This window comes from Symsagittifera roscoffensis, chromosome 3 (genome assembly GCF_963678635.1).
Source record: "Symsagittifera roscoffensis chromosome 3, txSymRosc1.1, whole genome shotgun sequence".
Taxonomy (NCBI): domain Eukaryota; kingdom Metazoa; phylum Xenacoelomorpha; order Acoela; family Convolutidae; genus Symsagittifera; species Symsagittifera roscoffensis.
In genome coordinates, this window is record NC_087064.1 from 20,777,417 (window position 1) to 20,795,789 (window position 18,373).

Consider the following 18,373-nt stretch of genomic DNA (forward strand, 5'->3'; position numbering starts at 1 on the left):
CCAAATATGACTGTTCAAATCCTTGTAGTTTTCGAGAAATTATTATTATTCATTAAAAATCTGAAACTCCCAACCCTGTAGCTAGGTCCTGTCAAAGTACTCTCAAGGAATGCGAATCTTGCCTCCAAATATCACTGCTCAATTCTTTGTAGTTTTCGAGATGTGAAGTTTTTTGTGATTTTTAAAAAAATTTCAGAAAGTTTAAATTAATTATTTTTCAAAATTTGAATTTCCCAACTCTATAGTTCGGTGTTGTCAGGGTATTCTAAAGAGTTGCAAATTTTGCCAATGGGACTGCTAAACGCGACTGCTCAAATGATTTACTTTCCGAGATGTGACGTTTTTTGATTTTCTCGAAATTTCTCACAGAAATTCAAAAAATTTGAAACTACTAACTTGATGACGATACAACCTTATTGTCAGCGTACACCCAGGCGTCTCAAATCTCACCTTTTAATATGATTGCTCAAATCCTTTTAGTTTTCGAGAAAAGGCGTTTTTTCATTTTTTTTCGGGAAACTTTTGTTTAAAAAAACTGACAAAATTTTGGATTCCAAACCCTATAGTAGGGTGCTCTCAAGGACTCAGTGGTTCCAGATATGGCTTCCAAATTTCTCCAGAGGCCCTTTAAGTTTTCGAAATGACGCTTTTAAAATGGGAATTAAAAAAATTAAAAGTTCGAAATTACCAACCCTGTAATTGGGTGCAGTCAGAGTACACTAAAAGTTTGCAGATGTTGTTTCCAATTTATGCGGTTTTTCATGAGTTGTCAAAAAATTTTGAAGCACCGAAGGTGCGTTAAGCGCTAGTTGTTTTTTATTTCAAAATTTTCAATGAAGTTTTTGGCTTAAAGTTTGTCTACCCAAATTTTTTTCAGCGTATTTACCGCTCCAAAAGTTTTGCTCCATTTAAGTATCATCCACTTCGCTTCTGTGTTATCAATGTTTTTGCGCCCTGGATGCAGACAATGGTTGAAAAAAACTAGCCACTAGCTAAATGACAGAGCTACCAAGACCCAAAGGCTACAAAGACCTAACAAAACCCAACAAAAAATTATAGCTAACAACTTTGGTTTAAACATTATAGGGTGTGGGTATGAGTAAAACGACTCCTATTATTAATCGTCGTGTTGACACTAGTTTAATAATTATATTTAGGTTTCTTATATTTTTGGTATCCGTTTTGCGTGTAAATTTCAAAATTTTTATGGAGAGTTTGATTCCGTGGCAAAACCGTTTGCGTCATTTGGCTTTTCAAAATAGGTCCAAAACCAAACACTGTGAGGAAATGTATCTTTTTCAATTCCTTTTTTTCTGATTTTTTATAAAAAAATAAAACACCTGCCGAGTGGAAACAGACCTCTAGCAACACCTGCCATGTATAAAGTAATATTCAGTTGATTAATTTTTCATATAAGAGCTATTCCTTTTTATGGGAAAAAACATCGGTTTCATTGCGCTTCGCTAATTTTGCCGTAGATTAAAAAATTCAATCTATCGATTTCAGATTTCCCAAATTTGTTCAAGTATAAATCGGTATCTACTACTCTTAGCTTTAGCTAAAACCTGACAAGACCTCATTCGAGAGTCGCCTTCTTTCAATTATAATTATTTCCATCTTTCAACTTTTGGTAAGTTTCAATGCTGGCTCAATTAAAAAATAGAAGCATCGAAACTAATTAGATGTTTTTGTTTTCAGACGCGCAATGCAAGAAGATTTTGAATTTCCACGACCTGACTCTTCGAAGTAAGTTCAAGTCAGCTCAAGCTTCAAGCAACCTATTTAAAAAAAGATATATACCCTGCACATACCTTACAGAAACTTTATTTTAATACTTCAATCTGGCGTTTTACTAGCTGTGTATTCTGTATAAGGCAATTTCGTTGAGATAGTAGAAGAACAAATAATTTACAGGTTAAATGTCACGCATGAGGTTGGGGGGGGGGGGGGGGGGAGGTAAAGTATTCCTCTTATAAAGAGAGCAAAGCTTAAGGCTATTAGATTTTTCCTTTTGAGGTTTTATAGAAATTCAAGATCAACCATTAAGTAGAACAAATCAAACTAATTTTGCTGTAACCTACTCGAAGTTTTATAGAGTACATATTTGAACAGAAGTACTGAGAATATGTGTAATTTAGGTCACTGGTGGAGCCTGGAGCTGCTCAGAGGAGGGAGCAGAGAGAAAGGGAGAAGAACGTGGAGGCCCAGCAGGATGACGAGGAGTACAAACCCAAACAATTCTGCACACTCGGAAAGAAAGTTCTCTACAGTGAGTTACAGCTGTTTCTGTTTTTAGTTTTGCCAAAAGTTCTATTTGGTTCAAGCAATTTGTATTTATACGCAGTTGTAGTCAATTTTTTCTTTCGTTTGCAGCGCATTTTTTGAAGTCAAACTAAATGTTTCTAGCGATTCTATCTTAAATTTTACCTATTCCCCAGAGGAAACGAGGTATTACGTATCTCCTTTCCAATCCAACTTGCAAATAAAAGTGCTCATTTAGTCGCAGTTGTTGCTGCATAGCATTTGTTCTATCTGTCATATTGTTGGCTAGTTTCTGGCGCAGCAGAAACGTTTCAAGGCTTTTTCTGCCTTTTCTTTTCTTGTTTCACTTCACCTTTTTAGAGCTTTTTTATGCTGTTTTCTGGCCTATGTTTGCCAAGTGCAGCTTCGCTTCTGATTTCACATGATGTTCTGTGTACTATAGGTTGGAGTTTCTTACAATTGAAACTACGAGCAATTTAGTTTCATGAGGATTTTCGGCTAAGGTGGTTAGCTTTTATCTTGTTGGTTCTCGTATATTAATTAAGTTTTTTTGGTCCTCGTGTTCGAATGAAAAAATGTCATCGTATGCAAATTTTCATTGTCTGGTTGACTTGAATATATCTAATTACTCTTGTGATCAGCCAAGGTATTGCAATAGTACTAGACTTTTTCTCCCGTAAATAATTTTGTTCACAGGATGGTCAGTTAGTAGGAATGGTTAATTTCACGTGGGCTGTTCGCGTGCTCAATTTCTTGAAAAGTTAAATAAATCAGTTTGTCAGTTCAAATCTTGAAAAAAGATCGTTTGAGGCAGTAATGATTTTTAATTATTTTTTTTAAGATTAATAGTTTTGTTTCGGATTTGTTGTCTTCGTCATTGTTTCCGTTGGTTCATTTTCCGCTTTTTTTCTAAATGCAATTTTTTTCATAACCGAACACAAATGACATACACCTTGGTTACTCAAACGTAGTGACCAAAGGTTTGGCCGTCTCGCATTAAAAATGCATTGGAAACAGCCTGAAATATTTTAATTTTGTCACATAAATAATATAACGAAAGTAACGAACTTTTAAATTTTGGCAAAATTTTTCAAAGATCATTATTTCTAAAATTTGAATTTGAAAAGATCATTATTTCTAAAATTTGAAATTACCAGACACTGATCAAGGCATGCAAAAAGAAGTCATACAATAAAAAGAGAAGCTCGAAGCGTTTTTGAAAAAAAATATGAAGAGAATCGGAAAAAAAATCAATATTAGTATACCCAGGACTACGTTATACACACAAAAAAATTAAATTTTGCTTGCAATTTTTTTTCAGAAAATGTTTTCAGAATTGCTTGCCTGTTTTTTTTCAGAAATTTTTGGTGGCAATTTCAAAAATACTTTGAAAAACTTTTGTCGTCGCCATCAAAAAAATGCTAGTCATACATTTTCCATATATGAAAATAGTATGATTAGCGTTTTTTTGACCAAAGTTCTTCTTTTGTAGTCAGTACGATACATCGAATTTTATGCCAAAATAAGAGAAAAGTTTTTCGAAGTTTCGACGAAACCATTTCAGCAAAATGTGTGAAATTTGTATGATTAGTATTTTTTCATAGACTTAGTTTATGGAATTGTATGATTAGCATTTTTGGTCTATGGAGGTCAACCCGGGTTGTATGAGTGTTTACCAAATCTTTTTTTTTATTATTTATTTTTTAAATTTTTTTCCGGTGTTTGTTCACTTAAAAGGTTTTGGCTGATGTTAGATCGGCTTAGTCACCTTATATTGTGTAATTTCGAGGGCGAAAATATTCTTATGCTTTAATGTGATTCCTTACCAATGGGTTGAAAAATTTTTTTCTCAAAAGCTCAAATTTTTTATGACAAGTTTTGTTTTCGGCTCAACAGGCGTCGACCAAAAATTGTTGCCTCAGTGCCCGCTCGATAATTGATTTCCTTATTCTCAAAGCTGTTTATAAACATAATATATTACAAACATGAAATTTTTGTTGTTTTAGTTTTTTTTTTCAAGTTATTTCTTCAACTTTATTTATCAACTTGAATTTTCTTCTTTTTGTATTCATTATCTTGTAATGTAATGTCCTTGTTTTATCGCATGTATTGCGTCTGTGTAAACTATTTTTTACGACCTTTTCACGAAGTGGAAAATAAATAACTGGCGTATTTTTTTCCAATGCATTTTGACTACCTAAAAGAAAGCTCGTAGAGGGTCAAGTATCGTTTTATATTGAAGCCCTTTCAACCGCAAGTTCGATTCCAAAAAATATTAATGATAATTTTAATTTCAGGAAAAGTCTGAAACTTTGTTCACGCTCATATTTGATTTTTCGCGGGTTGATTTTTGATTTCTTTTCGAATTCATTTCATTTTTTTCCGTTGTTAAAAGGAAGGAAAGTTCCACTATTGAACAGCAAAAGTGTAAAGATAATTAAAAAACGTAATCGACTTCTAGTTTCAAAGGTGGAGTTCGTTTTTCAGGTTTCTCAGCGAAATACAAGCTTTACATTTTGATCCAGTTTCCTGCGTTCATTGACTCTTTTACATATGGATGCGGCGTTCATTGATGTTGGCTAGGTTTATTTGTTTAAGAGGTGTATTCGGAGTATAAGACATCGGTTTAATTAACTCTTTTTGTGTCCTTTTTGGGCGAGAAAAAGTTTTATGTGTGTTCTTCGAGTGTGGCTCAATCTTTGAGTTTCAAAATGTTTTGATGCCTCGTCTTTGCTTAATTGTCTATTATAGCTATCAATTCTACATTGAATTTTTTCAAAATAAACTCCTTTTGAGGAAAATTGAGTTCGAAGTATGAAAATTTTGCTGATTTAGTATTTTTACCAATTATTTTCCGATTGTGGCTTTTGTCTCTTTTCTATCGGCTAGCTTGTAATGATATGTTTGTGATGTGTCGCAAGTGGTGTGAATCAAACTGTATTAGGTTTTTAAGAGTCAATGAACGAAGTGAAGACTTATGCTCATTTAGATCTTGATGATTTTTTCGTTAGTTTTTCTTAAGGATATTAGGTGAGTGGAAGGTGAACGATCTCCAAAAACCAAAACCTCTGGAATTTTCCAGCTTTTTTTGTTCCCACAACGAAACCAATTAAAGTGAATAACTTTCAAATAACCTTAAACTCTGTATGTGTAGATAAGCGTCAATCGATTTGAAAGGTTTAACCCTTTTAATTATAATCAAAGCTAGATGAAAATTTGAGAAGCCACTGGAAAGCTCTGATTTTTGATTTGCGATCTAAGATAGGCCGATATACAGAGGCAAATTTTGGGGAGAAGTTTCTCTTTGTTTTGGAGAGGTATGTGATCTTGATCATAATTTTCTGTGCTTGCTTCGGAGAAGCTTTGCTTTTTCAAATCATTCTTAAATCTTTTTTTTGTGCAATACTTTACGATTTGATATTTTGTGGATGTCAGCGAAGTGCAACTTCAATTTCGAAATAGATTCGCTAAAAATGAAAGGAACAAATTTATCGGATTGATCGATGCGTTTATTTTTGATCCCATTTTTGGCTCCTCAATGGCAAAGTAATTGCCAAATTTCCCATCAAACAGGTGAAAATGAAAGCGTGAACAATGGATTCTGATGGAAACAATCATTTTTAGATTTGTTTGAGTGGCTATAAACTGAGGAAGCTTTTTACACTTGATTAAATGTGGAATGAGAATTCTTTTGTTCGCCTCTTGTTTCCATGGCAATGCCCACCTGTCGTTCGGTTTTCCTAGTTTATTGACGTCATTTGGCGCTGAACAAACACACTTCGTCTGAACTTGATGACAGCTATCAGCTTATGGTCTCTGATTCCTAACTAAGGTCAAAATTTTAGCTTCAGAAAAAAATATTGTACCGTTTTTTGGTTTTGATTGGCCTAATTAGAAATTTGCTAGAAACTTGATTGTGAAGTTAAGAGTAAAAAAATATTGGGAACATTTATAAGGGAGTTTCTCGAAAAGTGCCAGAAAAATTAATTTTTTAAACTCTTTTGTCACGAAGTACTGTTTTTGTTCCGAAAGTTTTTTCTCGAATTTTTTTGCAGATGCCGAGAAAATACTTGTTAAATTACTTATTATTTAATCCCATACAATTTTGTAAGCAATATTTTAAGTCAAATTCTGTATCTACAGTGGTATTATAGAGGCTGTTACTTTGCAGTTACTGGAGAAAGCTTTTTAATGGACAATTTCACTCCAAAAAGTGTAGATAAATGTCATGAAATCCACATCGATATCAACGCACCCAAGCCTAACGTTTAAATGATGAATGCTTGCGAATTAAACGCACTTTTTTCGATTTTCTCATCCATCCTTCTGAATAATTAATTGCCAGGTGGTAAACTGTGGAAGTCTTCCATGCGATTTTTGTATTTTGTTGCATTCTATTCAATACTTCTGATTAATTCAAAGTTTTCTATGGTGACTTTAAAATAACCTGTTCAAATTCAAAATGTATAGCATTGAAGAAACATGCTGAAGCTTTAAAAACAATGTTAGATTTATGAATTGCTAAAATGATATGAAAATGTCCGACCAAGATTTGATGTGGTCTGCTTTGCTATTGCTTCGCTACCCTATTATCGACCCCCTTTTTCTTGTCAATGATCAATGACGTCTGATTGTCATCCCCTAGTGTTTCGGAAACCTTGCGTTGATGTATTTTTGCCGAAACGTCGTCGCGAGGCGCAGAATGATAAAATTTTATGGAGCTAATTTCTGTAAAAAAAAAGTAAAGCTGTAGGTCGTTGATTGATATGTGAATGGGCATTTCAGCGATCTGGCGCACCCGTCTGACCCTGCCGGAGGATTCCACGAGGGAGGCAGTGATCAGGACCACCCTGCGAGAACTGGTCGTCTACTGTCTATTCCTCTCCATCCTGTGTATAAGTAAGTACACAACCAGAATTCACTAAAAATTAAGAGTAAAGCTAATTGTTAATGTACTATTCATCAAATGGTTTAAATGTACGACCCGGTTATCTGTAGTCTACAACAATAGCTCCTTTTAAATGTGAGTTATCTTGTATAATTTGTTGTTAAATGTTCTCCAACGTATGTTTCATGTTGTATATATGGAGTGTCCAATATTCGGAATTGGTTACATCTTGAAACCAAAGGAAGTAAAGGACGGTTATGATCTGGGCGGCCATTTGGTCAATTTTTCTGACCAGTCAAGTGGCCAGATTTTTTAGTACTGGTCCGGTTTTTTGGAATGCTTAACTCGTACCGACTCTATTTTTTTTCAAAGGTGTTTGATGTGAAAATGATTGAAGTTCTCCTGTTGCTTTAAACCTGAGAGACTTTTTGAGAACATTTTTAGATGTAAAATAATAGAAGTGAGAATGAAAGCAAGGATTTTGGAAGAACCTATGTAGGATCCGACATTTAAAACTACCTTAGATCTAAGTGTCTATTCAAATAGTGTTCCTTGTGTTATCAGCCGAGACATTAATTAGCTTGTTGTAGGAAAATAGGTAAAAGCTGTGGAAAATAGGTAGTAATGTAGATGGAGTGAAATTAAAAGTGAAACCGAACATGTTTCTGAAAATGACAATAAGTGACTGTGACTAGTGACGTATGGCATGGTGTCATCTACCATGTACTACTTCACGGCTGTCCTCATGAATCTGTTCCTGGATTCATCCGCCACCGGATCCACCCTCACCTTCAGAGACGTCAACTCCATCGACTACTTCTGGCAGGTACAACACCGCCACGCCACTCCAGGACATGATTAGATCAGAACCAGTAGTCCAGACTAAACTGAAGATTCATCTGCATCCAGATAACCATGATAGTGTTAAATTCGAGCCAGTTGTAGCGGATATCATCCAGCCAATAGTAACTCAATTATCGTAACCCAAACTCTTAATCGGATAGATAGCTCGCTCATCATAGTAACATCACCATAACATATCATTTAGATTGAAATGGATTGATAGACTAAAGCTACCTTCATGATAGAGAATTAGTTTTGATCTTGAAAAATTAATGCGAGGACTAACCGTAAGAGAGCTTGGAAGTGGGAATCAAGGAAGTAACCCACGAACTTGTCACCTGCATGGACCAGTCTGACGTAGTCCATGCTTAATGCTAGCATCTAACGTTCTAAACTATCCATGTTTGATCAATGCTCGAGCATCATACCAGGTGGTCATTCTAGTAGCTTCGCGAATAACCGTACAAAAATACCGCATGGTTTCGTAGATCTGGGAAAGCCATATCGTATGTGAGAATCTGAGCACTTTACTAACAAGTAAAAATGGAAGAAGTCAAATACGCAAGGCTTAAAGTTAATGTGTGATGTGTAATCAATTAACTAGCTTATGGTTTATAACTAAGATATTATGCTTCTGTGTGAGTAATTATCTCCTCGCCAATCTTTTTACTTGTGTCTGCATCTTTAGGTCGGTTTTAAGATCTACTTAAACTAAAATGTAGTGCGAGGGATCTGGTTGAATGTATGATAGTACAGAAATAGTCTAATTTAACTTCATTTCCGAAAATTTTTCTAGGAATCAGTGGAATGAATGAATTGTTCATTTTAAACTTAGTATTAACCAAAATTAAACAAAAAAATTTTAAATAAAATCAGTATAACTTGTTTGATTCGTAAAGTAACTTGACCTTGACCTTGGTTTTGACGTTTGCCAGTCACTTACGGGATGTTCTCGTCCTCCATGTACTACTTCACGAATGTGTTGATGGTGCTGTTCCTGGACCAGACTCATGGGTCGGCCTCTGAGTTCAGATCAGTGGCCACCATCAACGACTTCTGGGGTGTAAGACCACAACACTTAACATTCTGATGTGATCGATCATCCATTATATGGTGTGAAAAAGCGTGTCTGGTCAATAGAGGCCTAGAAATTCTTTTCAAAGAAAAGATAGTCTTCGCCACTACAAGTCTGAAATGCATGAGAGCTCTTGATAAATTCAAATGACATGAAAATAGCGGATGGTATTCTTGCTAATAAAAGCTAACAGCGAATGCAAGGATACAATGTTTAGATTTGTCCGTTTGACCAATGAATGGAGTTGAGAGTTTGGTTTGGTTTTATTTATGTTGGCTCCGAGTAGGGGGATATTTTTAGAGAAGATGTCCAAATAGTAGAGAATGGTCAAATGGTAGACTTCTTTTGTGGGAATAGTTGAAGAACATGGCCTTCAAGAGATAATTTTCTGCAAGCAGCATCATTTACGCAATGAGAAAATACCAAATTTGAAATTTGAGTGCTATGATTTTAAGTGTCGGCCTTAACATTTGTTCCCTTTGTGCATCTCATCATTCTGATTTGTGTGACTTATTTCAGCTTTTGTTTTAATGGGTTGAAATGGTTTCCCAGTGTGTGTGGTATATTAATTCAACAAGGTTTTGCCAACTGTCCAATGCTCAAGGTCCACCTGTAACAAGTTTATCAATATTGGTGTGATCGCGTGTCAAGCTTATTCAATTCATTCAACCTAAGGCATGTGTCCTTTTCATCACATTTGTAGACTACCATCAGTGAAAATACATATTTAGGTTGCAATTTAGTAACAACTTCAAGCTTCAATTAGTAGATATTTTTGTCAAAAAGAATGTATTTTTTAAAAGTTGGAATAGGTTCGTGGATTGTGACCCTATGCAAGCTTTTTTAAATCGAGCAAAAAATTAGGATCGGTGAAATTTCTGAAAGAGCTTGATTTAGTTACCGAATTGGTTGAAAAGTCTTAGTGCACTCTTATGATGATTGTGTTGTTGTGGTTGTAGTATGTGGAGGGACCCCTGTTGAATGGACTCTACTGGGAGGAATGGTACAACGGGGAGGAATTGGCAGACGATGAGAAGGGATACATCTACTACGAAAACAAAATCATGGGTCTCGCCAGACTCAGACAGGTAAGAGACTTTCAAGTTTATTGAAAGGAGGGTTAATTTGTTGTCGAAATGAAGTGTAATGGAGTGAAAAGATGAGGGTTTAAATGGCGTGTGTTTAAAATGTAGTACACCAATCAAATATTTTCCGGTTTTCGATCATTTGCTGGCGCAAGATACTTCCCACTGTTGTCTAGACCATCATGGCCCAAATACATAGATATAATGGACCTATAAGGGAATTTTACAAATGGATCGAGGTGCGTAATTTGCAAGGGTTTTGGTTGAGTTTGAACCAAGGAGTAAAAAGCATTATGGAAAAATAATTTAATCCTCAAATCTAAAAAAAACTCATTTCTCCAAATTGAGTGATAGATGAAGCTAATGCTTACATTTTTTTGAAAGCACTGTTAATTTGTAGGTTAAAGTGAGAAACGACACTTGTGACATTCCGGCTGACTTCGAGAACGAGATCAAGGAGTGCTTCGCCGCATATGCTCCAGCAAACGAAGACATATCCGACTTCGGGCTTGGCAACGGCACTGCGTGAGTCCTCTACCTCAATCGCCCAGTTTTTGGTATTAGGTCCACTATAATTTGTTTTAGTTGCTCTTGGGATTCAACTAGATTTTCTACCTTATAAGTGACAAAAATCAATGTGGTGCTGAAGTAGTTTCCTTTGGGGAAAGATAGTTTGTACTATCAATTCGAAACTCAAATGTTGATCCTAATTATCCGCGAAAGAAACTACGTACATACAAGCCGTTCGGCTCTTTACAGATAACCGCTGTTGCTAGTGCCTTTGATTAAGACCAGACTTACATGCAAAAAGCTTGGTTGCTAGCTGCATGACTCTTTTGCGTGTAGCTGGACATATTCCACCTCGGCAGAGTTGGATGGTGCAACTGATTGGGGAACCCTGACCAAGTACGAGGGCGGTGGATACTACCAGGACCTCCCCCCTCTCAGGGCAGATGCGGAACAGGTGATTCAAGAGTTGAAGTCGGGTTTGTGGGTCGACAGGGGCACCAGAGCAATCTTCATAGACTTCACTGTCTACAACGCAAACATCAACCTCTTCTGTGTCATTACGTAAGAACACATATACTTCTATGCTCCAAAGAGATCAGCATAATTCGGTTTATTGAATGTCTTCCTTGTATAATTCTAAGGGATCTAGAACCACTTTGGGAAATATAAAAAAAGCTACTTAGCATCAACAAACTTTGAAACAAAATAGATAGCAGATGTCGAAACTCTCCATACATGATACAACGTTTTGGTTTCTCAGTTCAGAGTAGGCGATAACATCGTCTGTTTTTCAATCATTTTACATTGTGCTCATTTCATACGAAAATCAGATGATTCCGTCTCTTTAGTCTTCGTCTGGAGTTCCCACCGACGGGTGGTGCGATTCCTTCGTGGCAGTTCCGAACTGTGAAGTTGATCCGCTACGTGTCCGCATTCGACCGCTTCGTGTACCTATGTGAAGTGCTGTTCATCCTCTTCATCATCTACTACATTATTGAAGAGGTCCTTGAAATCCAGATCCACAAGATCAACTACTTCAGGGGCTTCTGGAACATTCTGGACATCGTCATCATCGCGGTTAGTTCTCGAAAATAAATTTCAATTGAACTTGCAATACTCGAGTCTAACGAGTGCGAGTAATGTACTTGCGAGAAACTTTGAGAGCCAGCTCGTCCTTATGCCGCCACAAAATGTTTCTATCTCCCGTTTTTTGCACCATTTTCGACCGGTTTATATTGGAAGTATTTTTAAAGCGAAACAAAACTCCTGGTATTAGGGTGAAACCCTAAATGTTCTGACTGTTTTTCAAGGTCAGTGTTTGCTTTATAAAATAGGTGATTTTTTTTCAAAAAAAAATGATGAAAAAACACCCCGAGCACAAATATTCCGTCACTATTTCGAAAATTTCAGCAAGTAGTAGAAAAGTTGTCTCGAAGAAATTTTTGTGGTTCAAAAGTGTTTTTTTTATTCAGCTGTCGATGGTGGGAATTGTGTACTCGATCTACCGAGAGCGAACAGTGCAGAGCAAACTGGAGACTCTGATTGCGAACAGCGACACCTACGGCAACTTCTACTGGCTCGGATACCTCCAGACCCAATTCAACAATGCACTGGCCGTCGTCGTGTTCTTCGCTTGGGTGAAACTGTTCAAGTATATCAGCTTCAACAAGACCATGACTCAGCTTCAGACTACACTGAGCAGATGTGCGAAAGATATTGCGGGATTCCTGGTGATGTTTTTGATTGTGTTCTTGGCCTATGCACAGTTGAGCTACCTGGTGTTCGGAACCCAAGTCAAGGACTTTTCCACATTCAAGAACTGCATGTGAGTCAAATTAGATTTGAATCCATTATATTAAATCACTTTCAGTTTTGCATATTTGTAATATGTAAAAGTTGAGCAATCTGGAGGTGTTCGAGATATTTCATTGAAAGTTCTGTGTTTTTTATGCTCTCATATGGGAGCAAACAATGGTTTGCAGCTGACCAAAGCAAGGTAATTTAAGCATATTTTTTAATCTAATCTATTATATATTTCAGTTTCACTCTGTTCCGAATCATCCTGGGTGACTTTGACTTCTATGCCCTGGAGGCGGCCAACAGAGTCCTCGGTCCCATCGTGTTCTTGACTTATGTGTTCTTCGTTTTCTTCGTCCTCCTCAACATGTTCCTCGCCATCATCAACGACACCTACTCCGAGGCTAGTAAATCACTGTGATAGCGTAGATGAATTCGCGTATACGTTTAAATTTTTTCAGATTTCAAAAAAGCGGTTTTAAAATATTTTTAACTGCCAGTTGGCTATGTTTTCTCTAATCGCTTCGTCACCTTCATGGGAAAATTGATTGGACGATATAAAATAGGCAAACTGATGTTTTGGAGTCACTATTAAAATCTGTAATTAGCAGATCTTTATCAAACGCCATTTCAGTATAATGAATCCAACTTGTTAATTGTTGTCGAAGATTGCGTTTTTGTCTATATGAGTAATATATTATATCTGTTGTGTTGTGGGTGTAGGTGAAGGCAGACTTGGCGAGCCAGAAAAGCGAGATTGAGATCTCAGACTATTTCAAGAAGGGGCTGAACAAGGCAGTGGCGAGACTGACTTTCAAGCACGACAGACTGGCCGACATCCAGAAGGCCATCGGCAAGGCAGACATCAACAACGACAACAGACTCGACTTCAACGAGTGGAGGGCGGAGCTGAAGAAGAACGGACACAGTGACGCCGAGATCAGGGCCATGTTTGCAGGTAACCGCAATCACACATGCAATATCGTGCAGAGGACGTTTTCGAATCTGTCAATTTTCGAAAAAAATTTATTGCAAAACTTAGCGCCACAGGCAAATTTTTGAGAAAAAAACATATTAAAATGACGTTTTAGTGTTTTGGGAAATTCTGCCGCGTATTTTTTTTGCTCGCGAAAAATGTGGCCACCAGAGTTGAGGAAATGGGGACCCCCTAACCTCTGCACGCTCTTGCACACGTATCACATGCAGCACAATTAAGACCACCGTCTTCTAACAAAATGAATATACTTAAGTTGACTTTGACATTCTGAAATATGAGCCAATAACATAAAAATGATGTCTGAATAAGCACGGCGTAAAAGTGATGATGGCGTGTTTGTTTGTAGAGTACGATGTTGATGCGGATGGAGTGTTGAGTGCGGAGGAGCAGAGACAGATGCAGGCATGTCTGGAGGGACAGAAGGACGAACTGCAGAGGGAGATCCAGGATGCCAAGCAGACTGGCCCCGATGACGAGGAAGGAAGACCCAAGTCCAGAGGCAGATCCGCAAGGTAATGAAGTTATTAATTGGAATGAGTTTAAGTTTTTCTCTTCGACACATGTGGAATCCCTCGAGTCACCATGATTCTAGTTGTTTTGAACAAAGTCAGGTTGAAAAGGCAGAAAGAGTTTGAATATCCTGAAAGCTTAAAGCAAAATGCCCAATTTCAAGCGAACTTCCATAAGAGGGAAAGGAAAGCCAATTGCATTTCGTAGGAGAATGAAATGCATTTGAAATTATTTAATGTACCTCAAACTTTATCAAGCTATTTGAATGATGGTAAATGAAAATTAAAGTTTGATATTTACTGAGAAAACTAGCTTTCGGAAGTCGTGGCTAAATTTAACGCTCGTGTTAGAAGTGGAGACGGGGATGAGGATGACGAGAGCGAGAGTGGCTCGGACGATGACAGTTCCCTCCGAGGTGCCAGTCGGGGTGGAGGAGGGGGAGGCAGTCACAGTGGAGGCGGCAGAGGTGGAGTGCCGAAGGAGGAGTTCAACGTGTTGGCCCGCAGAGTGGACAGGATGGAGCACTCTATTGGCAGCATTGTGAGCAAGATAGACGCCGTGTTGGTGAAGTTGGAGGCGATGGAGAAGATGAGGCTGAAGAGGAAAGAGACGATGGGAAAACTGTTGGACCACCTCAACGAGGTAAATTAAGCCTAAACAAATTATTAAAACCAACTAATCGAAGTTGTTATGACCATTTATCCACGATGCAGAAGACAAGAAAGCCCATTCTCATGGCAGAAGGACTGAATGGTCAAACTTAATTGGGAACTAGAGTTCTTTCTGGTCATCTTTTTTTCTCTAATACGTCACAAATTTTACATTTCAACTGTTACATGGCTTCACATATATTTGCTATTTAGCAAGGGTATTGGAATCGGGTACTAGACTTTTTCACCCCGTAAATAACTTTAGGCACAGTGTTGTCAAAGTTAGAAATGGTAAATTTCGGTTCATATCTTATTTAAATCTAATTTCATTGTGTCTCCGGCCCACTTTGTATGGAGGTAACGAATACGCCTGGGACGGCAAAGTACGCCTGGTACCGCAAAGTACGCCTGGGACGGCAAATACGCCTGTTAACGAATACGCCTGGGATTCGTTCCTGGGTTCGAATCTGACAGGACAATATTCCGTTTCACAAGAAAACAGTCGGCTCATTTATTTGTCTGTTTGTTTTGTCGGTTTAGTTGTCATATTGTAGAATTGTTGTTTTTTAAAGTATTTTTAAAATTAAAATTGCTTTTTGTGTTCTGATTTAACTCGGGTGTGTGAAATTTTACTAGCCTTGACTTTTTATGTTTTTTTTCTGCTTAACTTTATTCTGCCCAAATAATTTCGGCCCGTTTTTTTATCGGCTTACTGATCTAATTTTTCAAGGAAAACAATTTTTTTATGTTTACCTTTGGATGAAATGCTAAAAACCTCTTAATAGAAATTCATTCTAGTTCAAGTTGTATGTGCGTGTCTGTGTTTTGAGGGTGAGGGGAACTTATTAACTTAAGTCTTGTTGATTTTTTTCAGCCGAAAGGGTTTCTGCCAAGGTATTTTTTGGCTTTGTTACCGTTTTCTTTTGATGCTGATTTCACATTCCATTGTTTTTTGAATTTAAAAACTAGTCTTATTGTTTGATAGATTTATTTTGTTTGACATTTTCGAAATTTTTTGATTTTTTTTCTGATTTAGCGGCTTTCTTGTTTTGTATCGCCAAGGGGGCAAAGCTCAGCTTCGCCTCTGTGTCAAACTTCTTTTTTATGTTTGTCAAGTTACAAACCCTCGGTTTTGTAAAATGTCGTTTCTGTTTTTTTGCTGAAAAAGTTTATTTTGCTTGATTGGTTTTGGCTTTTATTTTATGATCTTATTCGCCTCGTATTGCGTTGTTGGAAAGGCGAAAAAGTGTGCGTGTGTGTGCTTCAGGGCGACATTTAAACTTGGAGTTCACAAATTGTTTGTATTTCACAGTTTTCATACGAGTGTCTACTTAAGATTCGTTTTACTCAAAAACGCCATCTGGAAAATAAAACTTCAAAATTCAAAAAGTTTCTGCTAAAAGTTTGAAAAAGTTTTTTTTTCTGATATTTTTTGTTTTTGATTTTTCTAATATGCCCATTTTACTATTTTTGACGAATATTCATAAGCTCCAGCTTTTTGTTCAGGTCTTTATCACACTACACAGAAAAACGACCCTAACTTGAAAAAAAAAACTGTTTTTTAGACTGGTCGGAACATTCTGTGTTACTTGCATAGTAAACGGCTATCCTTGTTTTGTATTAAGTATGGTCACCTTGAGTCGATACAACAAATCATATTAGAAATGAAGATAGCCGGTTGCTGTGCAAGTAGCCTAGAATGTTTCCATCATATTCTATAAATAAAATAAATAAAAAGTTTATTTAAAGTTTTTTCTTGCTTTCTTTTTCAATTTTTTTTTCTTGTTTTTTATTGTGCATGGTGAAATGAAAGTATCTGGAGAAAACCCGAATTTAAGTTATATTCGACAGTAGCAGTAAAATAGGCAAATCGGGTAATGGTTTTTAGTGGAAAAATAAAAAACAATAACAAATAAAAAAAAAATTCTTGCAGAAATTGTTTTGAAGAGCGCGCTAAAAACTCCACTAAATAATTTTCACTAATAAGTTTCTTGGCCTATCTTTCTATAATAAGCCAGTTCGCTTGCTTTAATTGCTAGAAATAAACTAAAACTCGAAAATTTCAATCCGGTTTTTCTTGATATTGGGGCAACTTTTTGAAAAATTCGATCAGTACTGAAAGGTCATTCTCTCCATTAAGATGAGTTTTTGTGGTAATTTTTTCAAGTTGAAAAACAAAATAAGCCTGCTCGCTCACCTTATTCGTTCAAACGGGAAATTTTAGATGTCCTTCAAATCGATACTAAAGGGTTTGAATATGATATATCACTCGTCTCATTCCGATGATTATTTGTTGTACCTGATTTTGCGTGGAATTAAAACTAGAACCCACCCGAATACAAAGATCCTCACAATTTTCATTGTTCGGAACAACAATCTATTAGACGCAATACGGAATAGTAACTTCGAGTCTGTGTGGTAATATGAGCTTGAAATTATAGCAACAGAATCCAGACAATGAGCAGATGGAGCAGCTGGTGCGCCAGGAGCTGGAACAGCTGGATGCAGACAAGTTGTCAGTGTCCAACGGTAGCCAGATGGGCCAGAGTGCCAATAACAGTGGTGGATTCCAGTCGAAGTCCCCCTCCGCCCTCAGCCGACGATCCCGCGTCTCCCCCGCCCCACCCGCTGACCAGTAAAAAGGAAGGCAGGAGAGAAAGCAGCGGAAGCTAACGAGTGCCATCGCTACTGCACAAATAAACGGGCACATTGAATGAACCAGGAAATTATATTTTTGACGACACGTTTGGAATGAAACTATCATCGAAACTGAGCATTAAAGACTCAATTCACCGTTAAATAGAAAATTAACATATGTTCAAATAATAGTCCCCTATTTTTCTTTCATGTTATTTTAAGCAGTATTCATTTTGAAAAGTTTCCTGTTATAACCTGGCCAGATCTAGTTAAATGAAACATGTGCAGTTCACTTTAATCCTATTCAAAATCTTGTTCAAAGTTGAGACTATTATGCCTATAACGGAGAACCTCAGATGTTCTAGTGCCTTGCAAAGACACTGTATTTCATATCGAAAAGTGCCTCATAGATTACATAACAGTTACTACTAATTATATCGATTATTTTCGCAACAACAGCAGATTTAAAATCAGAAGTAGCTACCCCAAGAAGTGCAATAATAGCTATACATGTAATTGTAAGTAGTGCATTATTAGTGTACTTGTGTATCCAACTCTATACATTCCAAAATAGAGATAAAGTTAGACCATGTTTTTAGTTTGTAGGTTCTGTTGCAAGCAAATGCGCCATGTTAAAATCAGATTATTTATTTTTGAAAAGAAACTTGGCTGCTTATTTGCTTGTCATTAAACAGTTGATAGCGGTTTGGATATCTTTTTGGAGTAAAAAAAAAAGTTTTTAATAGTTTCCAGAACCAGAAAAGATATCACATACTTGCTGATAATAATTAAGAAAGATGGAATTATAGGTTTTATTCAACATGGAGTGAGATAATTTGATTGTAAAATGGAGCTGTGTCTTAATCATACGAGTGAGTTAATAAAATCTATTTTGCTTCTTTTCGACCTTGCGATAAGCAATGGTATTGCAACCGGGTACCAGATGTTTTTTTTATTGAATGCATTTTTCACAGAACTCCAAGTTCAAGCTATATCAAGTTTGTATTTCAATAAAAATTGACTTGTTGGACTCGTTTGTCTGTATATCTTCAGGCTGATTTTCCAAAGCATGGTCTTATCTTCTGTTGTGTATAATTTTTTCTATAGAAGTCGATTGAT

At 36.7% G+C, this 18,373-nt stretch overlaps 3 protein-coding genes across 7 annotated transcripts in view; all 3 read left to right on the forward strand.

Moving 5' to 3' along the window:
• Positions 1-18,373, forward strand: part of LOC134841944 (lisH domain-containing protein ARMC9-like) — a 461,419-nt gene that overhangs the window by 203,425 nt on the left and 239,621 nt on the right. The gene's annotated exons all lie outside the window — the stretch shown is intronic.
• LOC134841946 (rho-related GTP-binding protein RhoC) overlaps positions 1-18,373 on the forward strand; it is a 164,162-nt gene that overhangs the window by 102,983 nt on the left and 42,806 nt on the right. The window lies entirely within an intron of this gene.
• LOC134841256 (polycystin-2-like) lies at positions 1,391-18,155 on the forward strand. Of its 2 annotated transcripts, none has more exons than XM_063857114.1 (15): positions 1,391-1,630; positions 1,699-1,746; positions 2,139-2,269; positions 7,048-7,161; positions 8,929-9,056; positions 10,028-10,156; positions 10,554-10,678; positions 11,000-11,224; positions 11,512-11,740; positions 12,136-12,488; positions 12,704-12,863; positions 13,184-13,418; positions 13,804-13,969; positions 14,318-14,609; positions 17,059-18,155. In XM_063857114.1, exons 2-15 carry the CDS (start codon positions 1,706-1,708, stop codon positions 17,254-17,256), a joined length of 2,526 nt encoding a protein of 841 aa, XP_063713184.1. In that variant the 5' UTR covers positions 1,391-1,630; positions 1,699-1,705; the 3' UTR covers positions 17,257-18,155. The 2 variants fall into 2 exon arrangements, with proteins under 2 accessions (XP_063713184.1, XP_063713183.1); XM_063857113.1 differs by lacking the exon at positions 8,929-9,056 and adding an exon at positions 7,846-7,976 and having other exon boundaries at positions 1,392-1,630.

What these genes read in the sequence shown, in the direction of transcription:
- LOC134841256 (XM_063857113.1), top strand. Translation starts at nt 1,706, where the DNA reads ATGCAAGAAGATTTTGAATTTCCACGACCTGACTCTTCGAA. An exon ending in TCAACGACACCTACTCCGAG is followed by an intron (nt 12,864 to 13,183) that starts GCTAGTAAATCA and finishes TTGTGGGTGTAG; the next exon opens with GTGAAGGCAGACTTGGCGAG. An exon ending in TCCAGAGGCAGATCCGCAAG is followed by an intron (nt 13,970 to 14,317) that starts GTAATGAAGTTA and finishes CGCTCGTGTTAG; the next exon opens with AAGTGGAGACGGGGATGAGG.